The sequence below is a fragment of the Emys orbicularis genome, chromosome 2 (genome assembly GCF_028017835.1).
Source record: "Emys orbicularis isolate rEmyOrb1 chromosome 2, rEmyOrb1.hap1, whole genome shotgun sequence".
NCBI lineage: Eukaryota > Metazoa > Chordata > Testudines > Emydidae > Emys > Emys orbicularis.
Genome location: NC_088684.1, coordinates 216,163,051 through 216,178,940, shown reverse-complemented (window position 1 = coordinate 216,178,940; position 15,890 = coordinate 216,163,051). Strand labels below are relative to the sequence as shown.

General features: G+C 38.7%; 1 protein-coding gene across 1 annotated transcript in view; it reads left to right on the top strand.

The window, feature by feature from the left end:
• DNAJC13 (DnaJ heat shock protein family (Hsp40) member C13) overlaps positions 1–15,890 on the top strand; it is a 101,474-nt gene that overhangs the window by 71,319 nt on the left and 14,265 nt on the right. The window contains exons 38-49 of the mRNA XM_065397728.1: positions 1,011–1,195; positions 2,042–2,116; positions 2,307–2,426; positions 4,931–5,110; positions 6,481–6,648; positions 8,515–8,628; positions 9,026–9,142; positions 10,012–10,189; positions 12,172–12,263; positions 13,732–13,831; positions 14,516–14,590; positions 14,760–14,872. Coding sequence (XP_065253800.1) covers positions 1,011–1,195; positions 2,042–2,116; positions 2,307–2,426; positions 4,931–5,110; positions 6,481–6,648; positions 8,515–8,628; positions 9,026–9,142; positions 10,012–10,189; positions 12,172–12,263; positions 13,732–13,831; positions 14,516–14,590; positions 14,760–14,872 — 1,517 coding nt within the window. The remainder of the gene's footprint in view (positions 1–1,010; positions 1,196–2,041; positions 2,117–2,306; positions 2,427–4,930; positions 5,111–6,480; positions 6,649–8,514; positions 8,629–9,025; positions 9,143–10,011; positions 10,190–12,171; positions 12,264–13,731; positions 13,832–14,515; positions 14,591–14,759; positions 14,873–15,890) is intronic.

Sequence of the window (15,890 nt, the reverse complement as noted above, 5' to 3'; positions counted from 1 at the left end):
TTGAGTTCTCAAAGAAAACTTTTTAGTACTTACAAAATGTCCCTTAAATAGTTCTAAACATAAAAGGAGTGCATGCTGCACATGTGCAGTGTGACTTTCTCATTCTTAAATGTACTAAGATTCTCTGTCCTGTTTTACTGTTTACTCAAATAGTCCAAAGGGAGTTGAAAACTGACTGCATCCTTCTGGTCAGGGCTCCCCCTGCTGTTGCATAGTCCCCGGGACGGGTAGACTCTGCATGTACCAGCTCCAACGCCACCCTCCTCCTCTGCAGTCTCTAGCAGGGAGGAGAGATGACTAATGTGGTCTAATAATTGACTAACGATCCTGGGAACCCATTGCATTACCATGTATGGTAACTTAAACCACAAACATCTTAGTTGTATAAAATACTTTGTATGCAATATGGCATGTTGCTTAGGGTACTACAGCTGTATCTCTTGACTTGTGTGGAAAAGGTCACCCATAATATTCAATTAGATGTATTAAGCCAAATACTACATTAACATATAGATTGTCATGTTCTATAGCAAATTAAAAGTTTTGTTTAGAATTGCACTTAAGCCCATCTGAAACCCATTCAGAGGGTTTGATGCCTTATGTGAGAAGGTGATAGACTCAAGTTTCAGCAGTCATTCTGTAACATTAAATATAAAGAACTTCCCAACCTTCCCAATTTAGTGTTCCCTTACTAAAACTGACTCGATAACGTTAACAGTTAGTTTAAGTTTTTCACGTAATTTCTTGAAGTAGGCTAGACATATGCTGTGAAAGACGGCAGACTGGTTTGTGCATTACTAGAATATCTCAAGGGCTACAGAAATAATCCTACTTGTCAGATGAGCCAACCTTGTGTTCACACATAGCTTGGCTCTGAAGGGGGAGAAAACATTTTGTGAAAGAGTAATTTAGTAATCTGAAGCAGATCAAGATAAAATCCTCAGCCATTAACTAGCAGTGTCTAAATGTGTATCAGATTTGCTACATTTCAGTTTCTGTTTATCCTTCAGATTTGAAACCTTACAAATATGCAGGCTATCCCATGCTGATTAAGACCATTACCCTAGAAACTTCAGATGATCTTCTGTTTTCCAAGGAATCTCCTTTGTTGCCTGCTGCTGCAGAGCTGGCTTTCCACACAGTCAATTGTTCAGCACTTAATGCAGAAGAACTGCGGAGAGAGAATGGAATAGAGGTAAACCCAAAGAAACTCATAAGCACATCTGTTTTCACAGCTTGTTTGTTGATGGTCACTACTTCTTGGATAAACAACTGAGGAAGGAGGGGGGGGGAGGAGAACAAAATTGATGGTGTAGTGTTAGCCGCACATTTGCCCACTTCCTTCCTGCAAGAAACATTTTCATTGTTTCTTCTGAAATGGGAGGGGTGGAGGGCAGTAGGGATCTCCTTATGGAGCAAACTAATTCATCCCTCCACAAAGTGGCTTTGAATTGATTTACATAACATTCGTCTTCCAGAACAAGTTCTAGTGGCTGTTGCATGGAACGGCACTGTCTGTAGTGGGCTTCTGTGTTGTGCTTGTTTTGTGCAAAAAAAAAAAAAAAAAAAAAAACCCATAAAAAATAAATAGTGACTTGCCTTAAAGGGTGGGAGCAAACCATTTGAGCATGGTTTGGTTATTCCAAATGAATACTCCTCAATAGCACATCTGGGAGAAGAGGACACCACTATAATTATAAGTGCTTGTATTAAGAATCTTCTAAAAACTCCCTTAAGCTATGATAGCAGTGTGAAATGGCTAGATATTTCAAGGGAGATCATCTTTACATGATGGATAATTCATGTGAAGTAGCGTAAATCTCCCTTTATGGATGTAAAATGTCCTTATGAAGCCCAAACAGCGAAAGCAAAATCGTTTTGCTGCATAGGACAGCTGTTAAACCATAACAGGAGTTAATAGATTTACAGACCTGTGCAGGCTTTATTGAAACAAAGCTTGTAAAGCTACACTTTTTGCAGAAAGATACTTTCTTTAGGCTTATGATGAATTCTAACCCTTACAGCTTTTTAATCCCTAAAGGTGTTGCAAGAAGCATTTAATCGTTGTGTGGCAGTCTTGACTCGCTCCAGTAAACCAGATGACATGTCTGTACAGGTAAGTAATACAGAAATTGTAAAACAGTACTTAACAGTATGTTGGGCCATACCTTTTGTACCATTTTCTTAAGAGGCTTTGTGCAGCTAATACAAAGGTTTTTTTGAAATTTGCATGTCCTTCTCCTGTTCAAGGGATATGCAGTATATTACATTAATTGTGTGGCTTAGGAAAGTGTTTCTGTTTGTAGGTATGTGGGCATATAAGCAAGTGTTACAGTGTGGCAGCTCAGTTTGAGGAGTGCAGAGAAAAGATCACTGAAATGCCTAATATCATCAAGGATCTCTGTAGAGTGCTATATTATGGCAAGGTAAGATCTCCTGACTTACTACCTAAGCTGTTGTAGTTTCTTGTTTTATATTTAAGTGGTGTTGTAAATACAGTACAAAAAATGAGCCACTATATGAGACTAATTCTCAAAATAAGTTTTATAAAAACTGTTTTGTTAATTTCCCAATAGTACAGATACTTGCAGTCTGTCTGACACAAATATAAGGCACAAACTTGCACTGATTTAACTAAAGGTGTAATTTTTTTTTAAACAGGCTTAATTAAATGGTGCAAATTCCCTGTGTAGATTCTTATATACATTTAGCTTGCACCTATAAGTTTTATATCTAGCTTATATTGCTTTTTTTCACCTTTAAATTCTGTCTATAAATTACAAGATGCAAGCTATACCCAGACAAGTCTGGTTTAAACAGATCAGATCATCTACAGCGGGTTTTGCATTAGTTTAATCAGATTGGTTTGAAAACCAGTGCAACTTGTGTGGAGACAAATCCATACATTCTGACTCCAAGTATTTCCACTTAAATTTAAATCCTAGTCTTTGGTTCTACTGTTCTTGTACTTCCCTATCTACCAGTTACAGTAGAGGAAAATGCTACCTGTCAGAATATTTCTCAAATTGATGAGAAGGGAGTAGTGGGTCACCATCCTGGCTTACCTTCCACACGTGGGCCAAATTCTGTTCTGTTTCACAGCTCTAAAAACCAGTAACTCCATGGGTTTTAATGGTATTACTCTGAATTTAAAGTTATGTAACAAAGCAGAATTTCACCAGTAACTACTTATTCAATGACCTAGGCAGACTAACTGTCTTTATTTTTACTCTGTCTTCTATAAGTAGAAAAAAAATCTCAAGTCTAAATTCCTTTAGCTGGTGATTTAAAATAGCATTGCTGCACTAGGAAGAAAGTGGCACATCTGATCTAAAGAACAGAATCTAAAGCTCTGACTTAAAACATAAAAAGAACTCAATGGTAAACCTTCAAAAACTGGCCTACGAAATCCAAAGCTGGTATAATTACTTGAGGTTACTTCTACCTTACTTTGAATATTGAAAAGAAACGTGATCAGCTGAGAATGTAGTAAAAGTATTTTGAGTGACATCCATTTGAAAGCTCTTCCAAAACACAGTAGAACTTAAAGATTTTTACTTTCCATTAAACAGATCTTTGCAATACTTAGTGCAGTCTATCAATTAAGAACTTCATGTGAAGTGCTTGAGCTAGTCAACTATTAGACTGCTCCTACAGAACATCACTGTAGAAGTAAATGTATATAACTATTCTCTTTTTAAAGAGCTATTTTAGATGAGCTCTTCAAAATTTGATTTCTAAAAGGAAGTATAGAATACATTTTGTTCAAAATGTAATACAAATCAACAAATATGTCCATGCTGAGCAGTGTGGAAGAATTGCAGACTGGAGCCTATTAAAGCAACTTGTAGCAGAAGTAGTCCATCTTGATTGCACTGCGTGCAGGGGCGGCTCTGTTTTTTGCTGCCCCAAGCACGGCAGTCAGGCGGCCTTCGGTGGTGTGCCTGTGGGCGGTCCAGCGGATTCGGCGGTGTTTCTGCGGGTGATCTGCCGCTCCCGCGGCTTCAGCGTACCCGCCGCCAAAACCGCGGGACCAGTGGACCTCCCGCAGGCACGCCGCCGAAGGCCGCCTGACTGCTGCCCTTACAGCGACCGGCAGGCCGCCCCAGGCACGTGCCTGCTGCGCTGGTGCCTGGAGCTGCCCCTGACTGCGTGAGGGAAAGCAGGATATTAAATGCAAAAAGTCTGACCCTGCTGTGTTTTTTGCTTCTGAATACAGTGAAACCTTTATCAAAACCCTGGTTAACCAAAACTCAATTATCTGAAGGTCACATGTGGAGCTGAGAGGTAACCAGAATATCCATTCTGCTGAAAACTTCAAAATGTTTTTGTTCTGAAGTGGAACAAAGTCAAAAATGAAAAATTTCCCCACAGAACAGATTTTTGGAAGAACCCTAATTTCCAGATGCCTGACTGGCTCCTTGCCTCCCTAGTTCCCACACAAGGACAGCTTGACACCAGTCACTCCAGCTGCTGGCCAGCTGCACAGGAGACTGGGCTCTGGAGAGGCACTGCTCCCCAGCAGCTGGGCAGGAAGGCTGCAGAGGATCTTGGGAGCTGGCTGACATAACTGAGCAGGCAGACAGCCCAACTGCCTGGCTTCCATTAAATCAGGATTTTCTGACAGAAAACTGTTCTGTTGGAAATTTTTCAACCAGCTCTATTCATATGTCCCCTGAAGCTTTATGTAGATGCTTATGCTGAAGTTGTGAACACCGTAAGCCTTTTTTTCTCCCCCCGTAGACTTCAGATTTCGTCAGTTTATTCAGATCCTTAGTATCTCGCCCATTATATTTAGCTAAGAGATTCAAAATCTTAAACATTGTTCCTGTTGATGAATTTGCTGGTATGCTATTTAACTTTTTCCTTTAGGTTAAAATTTTCCTCAGTCACCAAAAATACTGAATACCAGTTCTCCTTCATTCCTCAGAACATTCCACGAGTGGCTTCCTTGGGAGTGGAATGTGTCAGTTCATTTGCTGTCGATTACTGGCTACAAACACATTTGTTTCAAGCTGGAATTTTGTGGTATTTACTCGGTTACCTCTTTAACTATGATTATACACTAGAAGAGAGTGGCATTCAGAAGAGTGAAGATTCTAATCAGCAGGTAATATTTATGAGCAACCTATAATTGACTCTATTTCAGACTTTAAGATGGATGTTGGTTACCGTCTCTTGGGAGGTGGTAATGTATTTCCTGAATAATAATGCTTAAACTTGTTAAGTGAATTTGTTTCTGTTGACTGTACATACAAGTTTCTCTTGTAATTGAATTTGTTGGGAATAGATTATGGAAGTGCCAGTTGAGACTCATTAGTTGAGGTTCAGTTTTTAGCTTGTATAGCACAGATTCAAACTGTTAGGTATGAAAAATACAACATTTCCCCAAATTACATGACTGAGTTAAAAATTACTTCCATCTAATCTGGAACCATAAATGCTAAAATGCTTTAACTGTAACAATATGATAATTGTATGGTGTCATACAGGGCAGAGTGAATATGGTTTGGGTGCCCTAAATGTGCACTTCCATATCTTATGTTAAAATTTCTTAAGCATAACCATGTTAACTCTGAATTTTCTAGCTTACAGTGCTTGGTTTTGGGATAATTACAACATCCCTGTAATGTATATTACAGTAAATCAATATATTATTGATGGCGTTAATTTTTTTATGGGAATAGATAAAATGATGTGATCAAGATAGGCCATAAACATTATTATCCACCTATAGTACAGATTTTCCCAGTAGAAAAATAAGCAGGAAAATACTAGATGCAGATAGTCCAGAACTGAAGAAGTAGCTTGTTAGTTGTCAGAAACGCTACTTTTATCTAAAAAAAAACCCTCTTCGATTAATATTAGCACCATAACAGGCTCCTTCATAGCAGAATTGTAGAACTTCAACTGGTTGTAAAACCTGTGGGTCGGGATCAGCTCAATGAGGAGCCTTGCCAGGATGCAAAAAATACCGTCTTTTAGTGCACTGTTGAATCATTCTACAAAGGTTTACATATCTGATACAAATATGTCTTTGTTCTAGAAATGGCCATTCTTTGGTCAAATATCCCCTTAAATTATGAATTAAGAAATGTTCATGTCAGTTTAAAGCCCCAAATTCATCTAGTTTTCTTCATGGGCTTTACACAGGTAGATGCAGACAAACTATATTGGTGTAACATGTCAAAAACTGTTAGTATCTCTTGCGGTTCTGCAACACCTAGTGCTGTGCCCAGATGTATGCATATTTCTGTCTGTCAAGGTTGGTGCATAAACAAGAAGTAAACTAAAGGGAACTGAATTTGCTTATGATCATGCAAGGCATTAAAAAAACAAAAAACAAGCATTGGACAACTTATTTTCAAGAGGTGGTTTTTAAAAAGGTAGTTGATATTTCTCTTTAGCCAGCTTCAGGTTTCTGTTCAAGTTCAATAATAGGATTGATCTTTTTAAAATGTATGTATTTTTCATTTACAGGAAGTAGCCAATAGTCTCGCCAAACTCAGTCTTCTTGCTTTGAGTCGTCTTGGAGGGTATTTGTGTGAAGAACAAGTTACACCTGAAAATCCAACAATCAGGAAAAGCTTGGCTGGAATGCTGACACCATATGTTGCAAGGAAACTTGCTGTGGCTGCTCCTATTGAGGTACAAGAATGTCTAAGGCAACCAAAGTGTTGACGTTATGTAAAACAAATAACGTACAAGAAATGATTTTTGTTTATTAAAACCTTACTTGTTAGCCACAGTAACAAATAAACCAGAGCAGCCTGACTACTGAGAAATGAAGTGCAATTTGATAACCATTTCCCAGTGAAATGACTTGAAAACTTCTGATCTTCAGAACTGAACTCTACTGATTTTTTTTTTATGAATGTTTTTAGAACAGTACCTAGGTAACAGTGGCTATCTAGTCAATTTTTTTTAAACTTAATAAAAATTGAAGTCTTGAATTGAATTGAACACCCTTACCCCAAAATGTATGACAGGTACAGCACTTTGCAGCACAAAGGGATAGCTCAGTGGTTTGAGCATTGGCCTGCTTAAACCCAGGGTTGTGAGTTCAATCCTTGAGGGGGCCACTTAGGGATCTGGGGCAAAATCAGTACTTGGTCCTGCTAGTGAAGGCAGGGGGCTGGACTCGATGACCTTTCAGGGTCCCTTCCAGTTCTAGGAGATAGGATATCTCCATTATTAAAATTAAAAAAAAGATAGGAACAGAAAGCAAATTCAGGGGTTGCAGATGCCAAAGTTTGGGGTAGACAGCATGGTATTGGGAAACAAAAGCCAATGCAAGGGTAGAATTTAAAGACTACAGTGTTTAAAAGAAGGGAACAACAATGTACAGAAGGATAAAAGCAGCAGAGAAGGTGGAAGTAAATAAAATTATCAGAGTAAATTATGGGGTGGTTGGTGGGAGCATGGGAAGAACCAGGAGATGAGTTTGTAGTTAGAGGTAAGTGACAAAGCAAACAATGTTTTATTTAAAAAAAAAAAAAAGTGACCAATATGAGTGTGGAGTAATACCAAAGATGCAGGTGGATTCTTGAGTCCTCTCACTTAAATGTGCCTTCCAAGTGTTCTGAAATGGATGTCACTTATGTGTGGGTGGGGAGCTGAGATGAGGAAGATGGCAAACCAGGCCTTGCAGTATGTGTATGGTGGAGACTATATAACCATTTGGAGCAAGAAAGGGAGAAGAGCCAGATGGAATGCTCCACAAAGGAAGTAAGGAAAGACTCTCCATTTAGCCCCTCATACCATTTACTGTTCAATGCCTTTGCTCTGATGATTGGGAGAGTGGGGAGAACAAAGGAGAGGACAGTGGCTGAGTCCTCAGCTGGGTTTCAGGGAGTACAAGGAAGTAAAGGTGGTGGTTCAAGGTAAGCTTATTTGGAGCTGGAACAGGCAGAGGACAGTGGGCAGTGTAAAGTACAATTATGAGGTTGTCGGGGTCATCTCCTGAAGTGTGTGTGTGTGTGTGTGTGTGGGGACGGGGTTGGAAAAGAGCAAAGAGCATGAAGAGGAGAGCATAGGGATGAAGAAGGGGAGGGGAGGAGGGTGACTTCAAACAGCAGTATGAAAGGGAAAGGAAGCATTTGCAGGCTAGGGAGTAATACTGAAGCCCAAACACAGGTCCAAGGGAAGGAGCTACAGCATAGGCTATGAAGGTGTCCTGCTTCCAATTGTGGCTGCATGTGGGAGCTGCTGCTGTTTAGTTTCTGGCATGTGTGGAGTAGGAAGAAGGGATGGAAAAACTATGCATGCAAAACCAGCCAAAAAAAAATCATATCTGAAAAATTTGGCCTTAAGCCTACTCCTGAAATCCAAGATCTAGCCAATGGGCCACGTAATCTGAACCAGATCTTCACAAAGGCCATAGTCCTCCTCCCCCCCCCACCCCACCCCCATATGATCTCTCTTCTTGGAACAGTGTTAAAACTCTGAATTTGCTTTTTTGTGTAGAATTGTTAAACCCACTTATTTGCCTAAACTCTTTATGCTGTCTCCTAGATTCTGAAGATGCTCAACAGCAACACAGAGAGCCCCTACTTGATCTGGAACAATGGGACAAGAGCTGAACTTCTTGAATTCCTGGAATCTGAACAAGAAAGCATGATAAAAAGAGTGAGGCACTTCTTTTTAAAAAAAAAAAAAAAAAAAAAAACATTTGATAGAGGCCTTTCTCTAGGTTGCCTTAAATAATCTGGTATGCTCACATTATAGGAAGCTTTTTAAAGCTCAGGAAAAATCTACTCATGCAGTTTTAATTATCCAGCCATTGAGGGAAACCTTACATTGGCCAACTTCTCAGATACTTTTGCTCTCACTGCTTTATTTTACAAACTTAAAACACATTTGTATGAAGTCTTGCGCTGTTGCTTTTGCCTTGTTTGTGTTTCCATTGGAAATAATGGAGTCTCAGCAGTTAACTCTTTTCCATACCCCTCTAAAATGTTTTTCTGTATATGGTAGGTCATTTTGTAAATATATTTAACAAAGCATAATTTTTTTTTTCTTAAAGGGTGATTGTGACAAAAGCTTTGGATCTGAATTTGTCTTCAGTGACCATGCAAAAGAACTTATTGTGGGAGAGATTTTTGTTAGAGTTTACAATGAAGTTCCTACTTTTCAGCTAGAGGTGAGATTGTTAATTTTGCTATTTGTGGAGAAACCTCAAGCTGGTCTTTCAAATGGTACTTACTTTGTGAATTTAAGCCAAACTCCCATTCCAAATAGCATTCTGAAGGGTATCAAGAATTAACACTGCCCAGGAAATTTTACACACAAGCTTCAGCAGTTGTATTAGAAATATGCCTCTAAAATTGGGGCATCTGTAGCTCCTGTTAACTTCTCAGGGTATCTCAACGTTCTAGTGTAGACTATGATCCTAAGCATTTCCATTTGCTTAGGATGTATCATCTTGTTTATCTCCCAATTAAAAGGAGAGACAAGAATCAAATTGAAATTCTCACTGGCAAAGAAAAGCATGGGTTTGGTCAGAATTTGGCGCACGGGCATTTTGACACCATTTTAAATGGCTAAATACTTCCTTAGAAGAGCTTGAGTAGTCCACACTCTTCTCTCTTAAGCTATTAGTTTTATGCTTTCTCAACAAAGATGGTGATGCTTGGTCACATCATCAAACTCTTAACAGCTTTTACCTGTAGTTAAACTGTAGAACTATCATGTCAGAAGAGGGAAAATAGGCATTACAATAAGACTGGTGTGAATATACAATAGTTATCCACTGAGGGTCAGAACCTTCTGCTAAATTGGAAAGGAATCCTAGCTAGATCATGCATTGGTGGAAGGGGAGGTTCTGGTATGGAAAAGCTGAGAATCACCACTTTACTGAATTTGAAAATGGCTTTTGACCATATATTCCTTAGGTATGAGCTTGCTGTACAATGCAGTTCAATACTTCTAGTGCAGAATGCTTTGTACATGTTTTTGAAATAATTTATAAAGATTCTTATGTACACTTACTGATCTCTTCATTATTTCAAGTTTCCAAAAGCTTTTGCTGCAAGCCTTTTGGATTACATTGGCTCACAGGCACAGTACCTTCACACGTTAATGGCTATCACACAGACTGGGAAAGTAGAGTCTGATCAACATGGAGACCGGTTACGGAGGGTTGAAATGGCATTGGAGGCTCTGAGAAATGTCATAAAACACAACCCAGGTAAACTTAAACACGTTGAATTAATCCATAAGCAGCACCTTGAAAATGACCTTATTATAGATTTATTTTAGATATGACTCTAGCACTAAACCTGCACTTGTTGCCAAGCTGTAGAGATTCATGCTGCTGGCTAGCTAGTTGTCTTAAAAGGAGTATTTCTGGAATACTTTTAACAGATCTTTAAACTATTTAACAGCAGCATTGATAGAATTCTTTGCTAGGAAAATAGTGAATTTCATTGAGAAGGTGTTTTGTTGGTACATCAGTCCTGCAGAAATCTACTTAACCACTTCTCCAAGGAGAGCAATTTTTTTGCCAACTGAGTAAAGTCTCTTCAGTTTTTTTTAGTCACTATGGTAAAAAGGGGTGTGAATACACGTGCCTAGTCTCATGAAATATCAGGATCATTTTGCAGAGTTATTGTACTGTGTTCAAAGGTTTATTGAAAACCAACCCACTTTAAAAAAACAACAACAAAATAAAAAATGTGTCCTAGCATAGCTCTGTTTAAAGGATGGAACCCCAGGGATGGTAGAAAATGTTTTAGTATTTTGAGGGAAGACACTCTTCAAACACACTGGATTGCTAAATTTTTAATTTAGTTTTATGGAAACTATTCCTAGAGGAAAACTTATTAGAAATTCTTAATTCATGTCTTTGGATGTGCAATAATACTACAACACTGAAGTTTTCTTGGAGTGGTGGGGATGCAGCCTAGACCTATTCAGAAGTAGAGAAAAATGACTGCTTTTGTTAGTAAAGTTCTATCCGCAGAATAGGCTATTCTGAAGGGGCCAAAGAGGGGATGGGAGTTTTGGTGAACTACTACATACTACGTTCTGTGTAATCAAGCTGAGCTTTCATTTAAAGGTTGTGTGATGGGTTTTTTTTAAGTCTTTCCAGAACAACCTGGGTTCTAATCAGGTTCTCTGACAATTGCAGACTGAAACTGAAGATAAAAATTAATGTGTCTAAAGTTAAACTGTTTCTCTGTGTTCCTTCAAAGGGGGGTTACTGTCAATGCTAACTTAAAGAAAAAATTTTGCTAAAGGAATTTAAAAATATTTAAAAGTATCTATTTTAAAAACAAAGGTGGGTTTTTTTGGCTCTTCTGTTGCTGACTTTAAGGGCCTTTTCTTTAAGGAAGAGTGGGCAGTTCCAAAACTGAAGAGCTGTCAAATGCACAAAATAAACAGGAAGAATACAGGAAACTACTGTAACTGAAAGTAGTAATCTCATAGATTACAAGTAACACTGGAAGCAGAAATGTGACTATAATGTTGGTCATGTCCCTACAAGTAGTGAAAGCTCACTTTGGAAAAGATTAGAACTAAGTGCTCTCTAAATTTAATTCTTACAACACTGAAGGTCGTCATGTTAGCAGTTCTGCAGTTGACAGGCAGCAAATCCTTGCAGAGAAGACCACGGGGTAGGATTGGCATGAAAGTGTTTGAAATAGAGACTGAACATTAGTGTCAAATGTATGTTAACGCTGTAAAAATGGACTAACTTTGTAACAGCAAAAGAGCAGAAATAGCTAAATGTCTGGAAAACAGTTCGAACTATCTATCAGTTAAAATGTATTTGATTTTAACTGACTTATCGTGTTTGGCAGGTGCTCGCCAATTCCTGCAAACTTGAAACTGTACATCCTATTTTTTTTAATCTACTCAGTACTTGGTTTTCCAATAGTGCCATTCTAATGGGGCAAAACCTATACTGATCCCCTTTCTTTGATATAGCTATTTTTCAGTTGGCTTGGTGCTTTCACAGTTGGACTTGCAGGCAGCTTTTTCAGATATTTTATGCGTGGTTACTTATTTGTATTGCAGTAGATAGGAGTCCTGGTTATGGACCAGGACTCCATTTTACAAACACAAGGACGGTCTTTTAAAGTAATTCATACTGTGTATAACATTGATTGGGAAGCTCTCCAGTAAGTGTTCTTTCCAATGGTAAAATAACTTATTCCTCCATTATAGGTTCTGAGTGTGAATGCATAGGTCACTTTAAGCTGATATTCTCTCTTCTGCGTGTCCATGGAGCTGGTCAAGTGCAGCAGTTGGCTTTAGAGGTAAAAACATTGCTTAAGTAATATTTTTGTGTTCCCAACCCACAGTATCCAATCACATGGATGCTGAATGTAGTTTGTTGCATAGATGAGCCAGGTACACCAGGCTAGGTTAAGAAATTGCAATTTTTTAATTTGCAGATAGAAACTGTTCTGTTAAAATCTGTCAAATATCAGTCATAACTTGCTCCTATTTTAAAATCTTGACCTCATTCCAAGCTTACCGCTTCATACAGTAGTTCCTGAACATTGGGTGTATATTTGAATGCTGACTGTTTTAGGATATACTAGAAAAAATTATCCGTTTCTAACATTTGTTTATCAAACAGCTACCAAATAGCTCTTGAATCTGTTTTCTCAATGGTTTTAGCGTGTGTGTGTGTGTGTGTGTATATGTATATGTATATGTATATTTATTTATTTATGCATGCATGCATGCATGCATGCTAGTTTAACCATAGCCAAAAACTTTAACATATGTATTTTTAGGAATTAACACCTTCATAGAATATCAGGGTTGGAAGGGACCTCAGGAGGTCATCTAGTCCAACCCCTGCTCAAAGCAGGACCAATCCCCAGACAGATTTTTGCCCCAAATCCCTAAATGGCCCCCTCAAGGATTGAACTCACAACCCTGGGTTTAGCAGGCCAATGCTCAAACCACTGAGCTATCCCTCCCCCCTGTGTGCAATAAACTAGATTCAAAACCCAATGTTGAAATTTTACAAGGACATTGTACATGTCCTTGTAAAATTTCAACATTGGGTTTTGAATCTAGTTTATTGCACACTCTGGAGACTACTGTGCTACAGTAGTGCTTAGAAGTGCTGACCGAGACACGGGGGTGGGGTGGTCCCATTGTGCTAGATGTTGTGCATACACATAGTAGGATAGTCCCTGCCTTGAAGGGTAAGCTAAATACTCCTGACAAAGTATGGGAAGGGAAACTGGTACAGAAGCGAAGTTATTTGACCAAGGTCATACAGCACGTCAGTTGCAGAGCTATAATTCTTGAGTCCTAATCCAGTGCCCCATGGACTGGACCATACTGCCTCAAGAGAATTTACCTGATACAATACTGCATTTCTTAGCCAAAAGTGGCTTAAATGTATAATCTAGCCCAGTGGTTCCCAAACTTTGTTCCGCTGCTTGTGCAGGGAAAGCCCCTGGCGGGCCGGACCGGTTTGTTTACCTGCCGCGTCCACAGGTTCGGCCGATCGCGGCTCCCATTGGCCTGTTCGTCCCTCGGCCCACGCCGCTTCCAGCAGCTCCCATTGGCCTGGAGCAGCGAACCGCGGCCAGTGGGAGCCACGATCGGCCGAACCTGCGGATGCGGCAGGTAAACAAACCGGCCTGGCCCGCCAGCGGCATTCCCTGCATAAGAGGTGGAACAAGTTTGGAAACCACTGATCTAGCCATTTGCCAGAAAATTTACTTTTTTCTAATGATTCATGCTTTTGATATTTTGCAGGTGGTGAACATAGTGACTTGTAACCAGGAATGTGTTAACAATATTGCCGAGGCAATGGTTCTTTCCAACTTACTGGCCCTCCTGCATTCTCTGCCTTCAAGTATGTACTGGGCAGTTGCTTGTAGAAAGAGTTTTTTGTGTAAAAAAACAAACTTGGGAAAAGTTAATGATTTGGAATGCAAGTAGCTGAACTTGTAACCTGATCCTGAGAGGATCCTTAATGTTGTAATATGCATGACCTGGATACCCATTTTATGCACTTAACCTTTGGTTCAGCTCAAACACACCTCTTAAGCACTTAGATTTCCAGCTTTTCATTTTGGGAAACGTACAATTAACACCTCTTTGACATTCACTTTATAAATTGAATACTTATCTCTACAATTCTAAAATCTATAAATTGTGCAAATCTCAATTTTTGTAGTTTCAACTTGTTGGTCTTCACCTGAATGACACCTTTGCTATGAACTTTATAAAGTAAATTTTAGATAGATGGAACATACTTGCCTAACTGGAATTTAGTCAGGACTCTAAGCCTGCTATCTCTAACTTGTACTTAGTTTCAAATCCTTTCTTTCAAATTCTCATTAGGTAGGCTTCATTTTTTACTCATTATTATGCTTTCCAGGAACCAGTTCTTTGGGAGGAAAAACTCCTTGGTTGGCTTAACACCAGAACTGAAGTGTTCTGTTCTTCATAGTGCTCAGTCCAATAAATCTTGTATGGAAGAACTGATCATAACAGCAGTCATAGTTTCTCTCATATTTCTGTTTAATCTTGACAGGTCGGCAGCTTGTTCTTGAAACGCTCTATGCCTTGACATCTAGTACAAAAATAATTAAAGAGGCCATGGCAAAAGGTACAGTATTCTCTGAATGGCTGATAAAATAGACTTGTACAAAATGAAGATAAAAACTGTTGCAGACATGGTGGTGTGAGATATAGCTCTGATACTGAGAGCAGTGTATAACTAGTGGCTGCTGTGATTTGGAAAAACCTAAACTTTTCCCCCCTGTTTTTCCAAACAGGTGCTTTAATCTACTTATTAGATATGTTCTGCAATTCAACACATCCACAGGTCCGAACCCAGACAGCAGAGCTTTTTGCCAAAATGACTGCAGATAAGCTAGTGGGTCCAAAGGTGAGCAAGAGTGAATTTAAAAAGTTGCTAGGTTATTTTTCACACAAAGGACTTGGTGTCCCTGAAATCAAAGAAGAGGTACTGAACAACTCAAAATTCAGTCAACTTTGAAGAGTTAAATGTAGTTTACTACACCTACGTGTGAGTTCCCCTCCCCCTCCCAACAGCTTTTGTGGACTCACAAGGTTTTCTTAAGCTTTTCTCCTCTGTTGCTTGCGAAAGACTCAAACACGGGAAACTGATTGTACAACAACAGGGAAACTGGCTAGAAAAACTGAATGTTTCTCTAATCTTTCAGTTATAGTAACATTAGGTATTATTTGTCTGAAAACATTTTACTTTTTGTAATGTGATTAGATTGCAATGTTCCATGGAAGCTTCCATGGAATAGATATGTTTCATGTGTTGGCAAGAGTACTTGGTAAGATATAGATCACATTGGTAGATCTAGAGGGGTATGGATTTAGGAAATACTGTTTTCCAGCATGTAAAGTCATTGATAGGGACAAAAGGCATCTTTTCAGGAAGGAGACTAAAGGGTAGATGCTCAATAGCGGATGAGATTGAAAATCAAACTTGCATATCAAAAATGTCAGCTATTTTTTCCATGTTTATGTAAAGAGAAAATATATAATTTGTATTTATTTAACTGAAATGAATTAGTGTCATTTTATAACTTTCTAATTGTGAGATTTCAGTATAAAATCTCAAAAGCACCAGTAACCAGCATAACAAAGATGTGATCTCAGATTTATGATTTCTAATGGACTTTTAGTCATTAGATGCCTGCATTTGAGATGCCATTTCTCATTATGAAATTAATGGTTGGGTTTTTATACCAGATAGCTTATTAACTGAAATAGACATGAAATTGAGTTTGTATGATGCTTTCTCTTATCAGACAGAAGTATTTTGGCATAGTCATGTACAAATACATAATTTAAAAAAAAAACTTTTACATAGGAAGACCTTTTATGATGCCATTGAGTTTAACTGGTATGGTGTTTGATATTACATG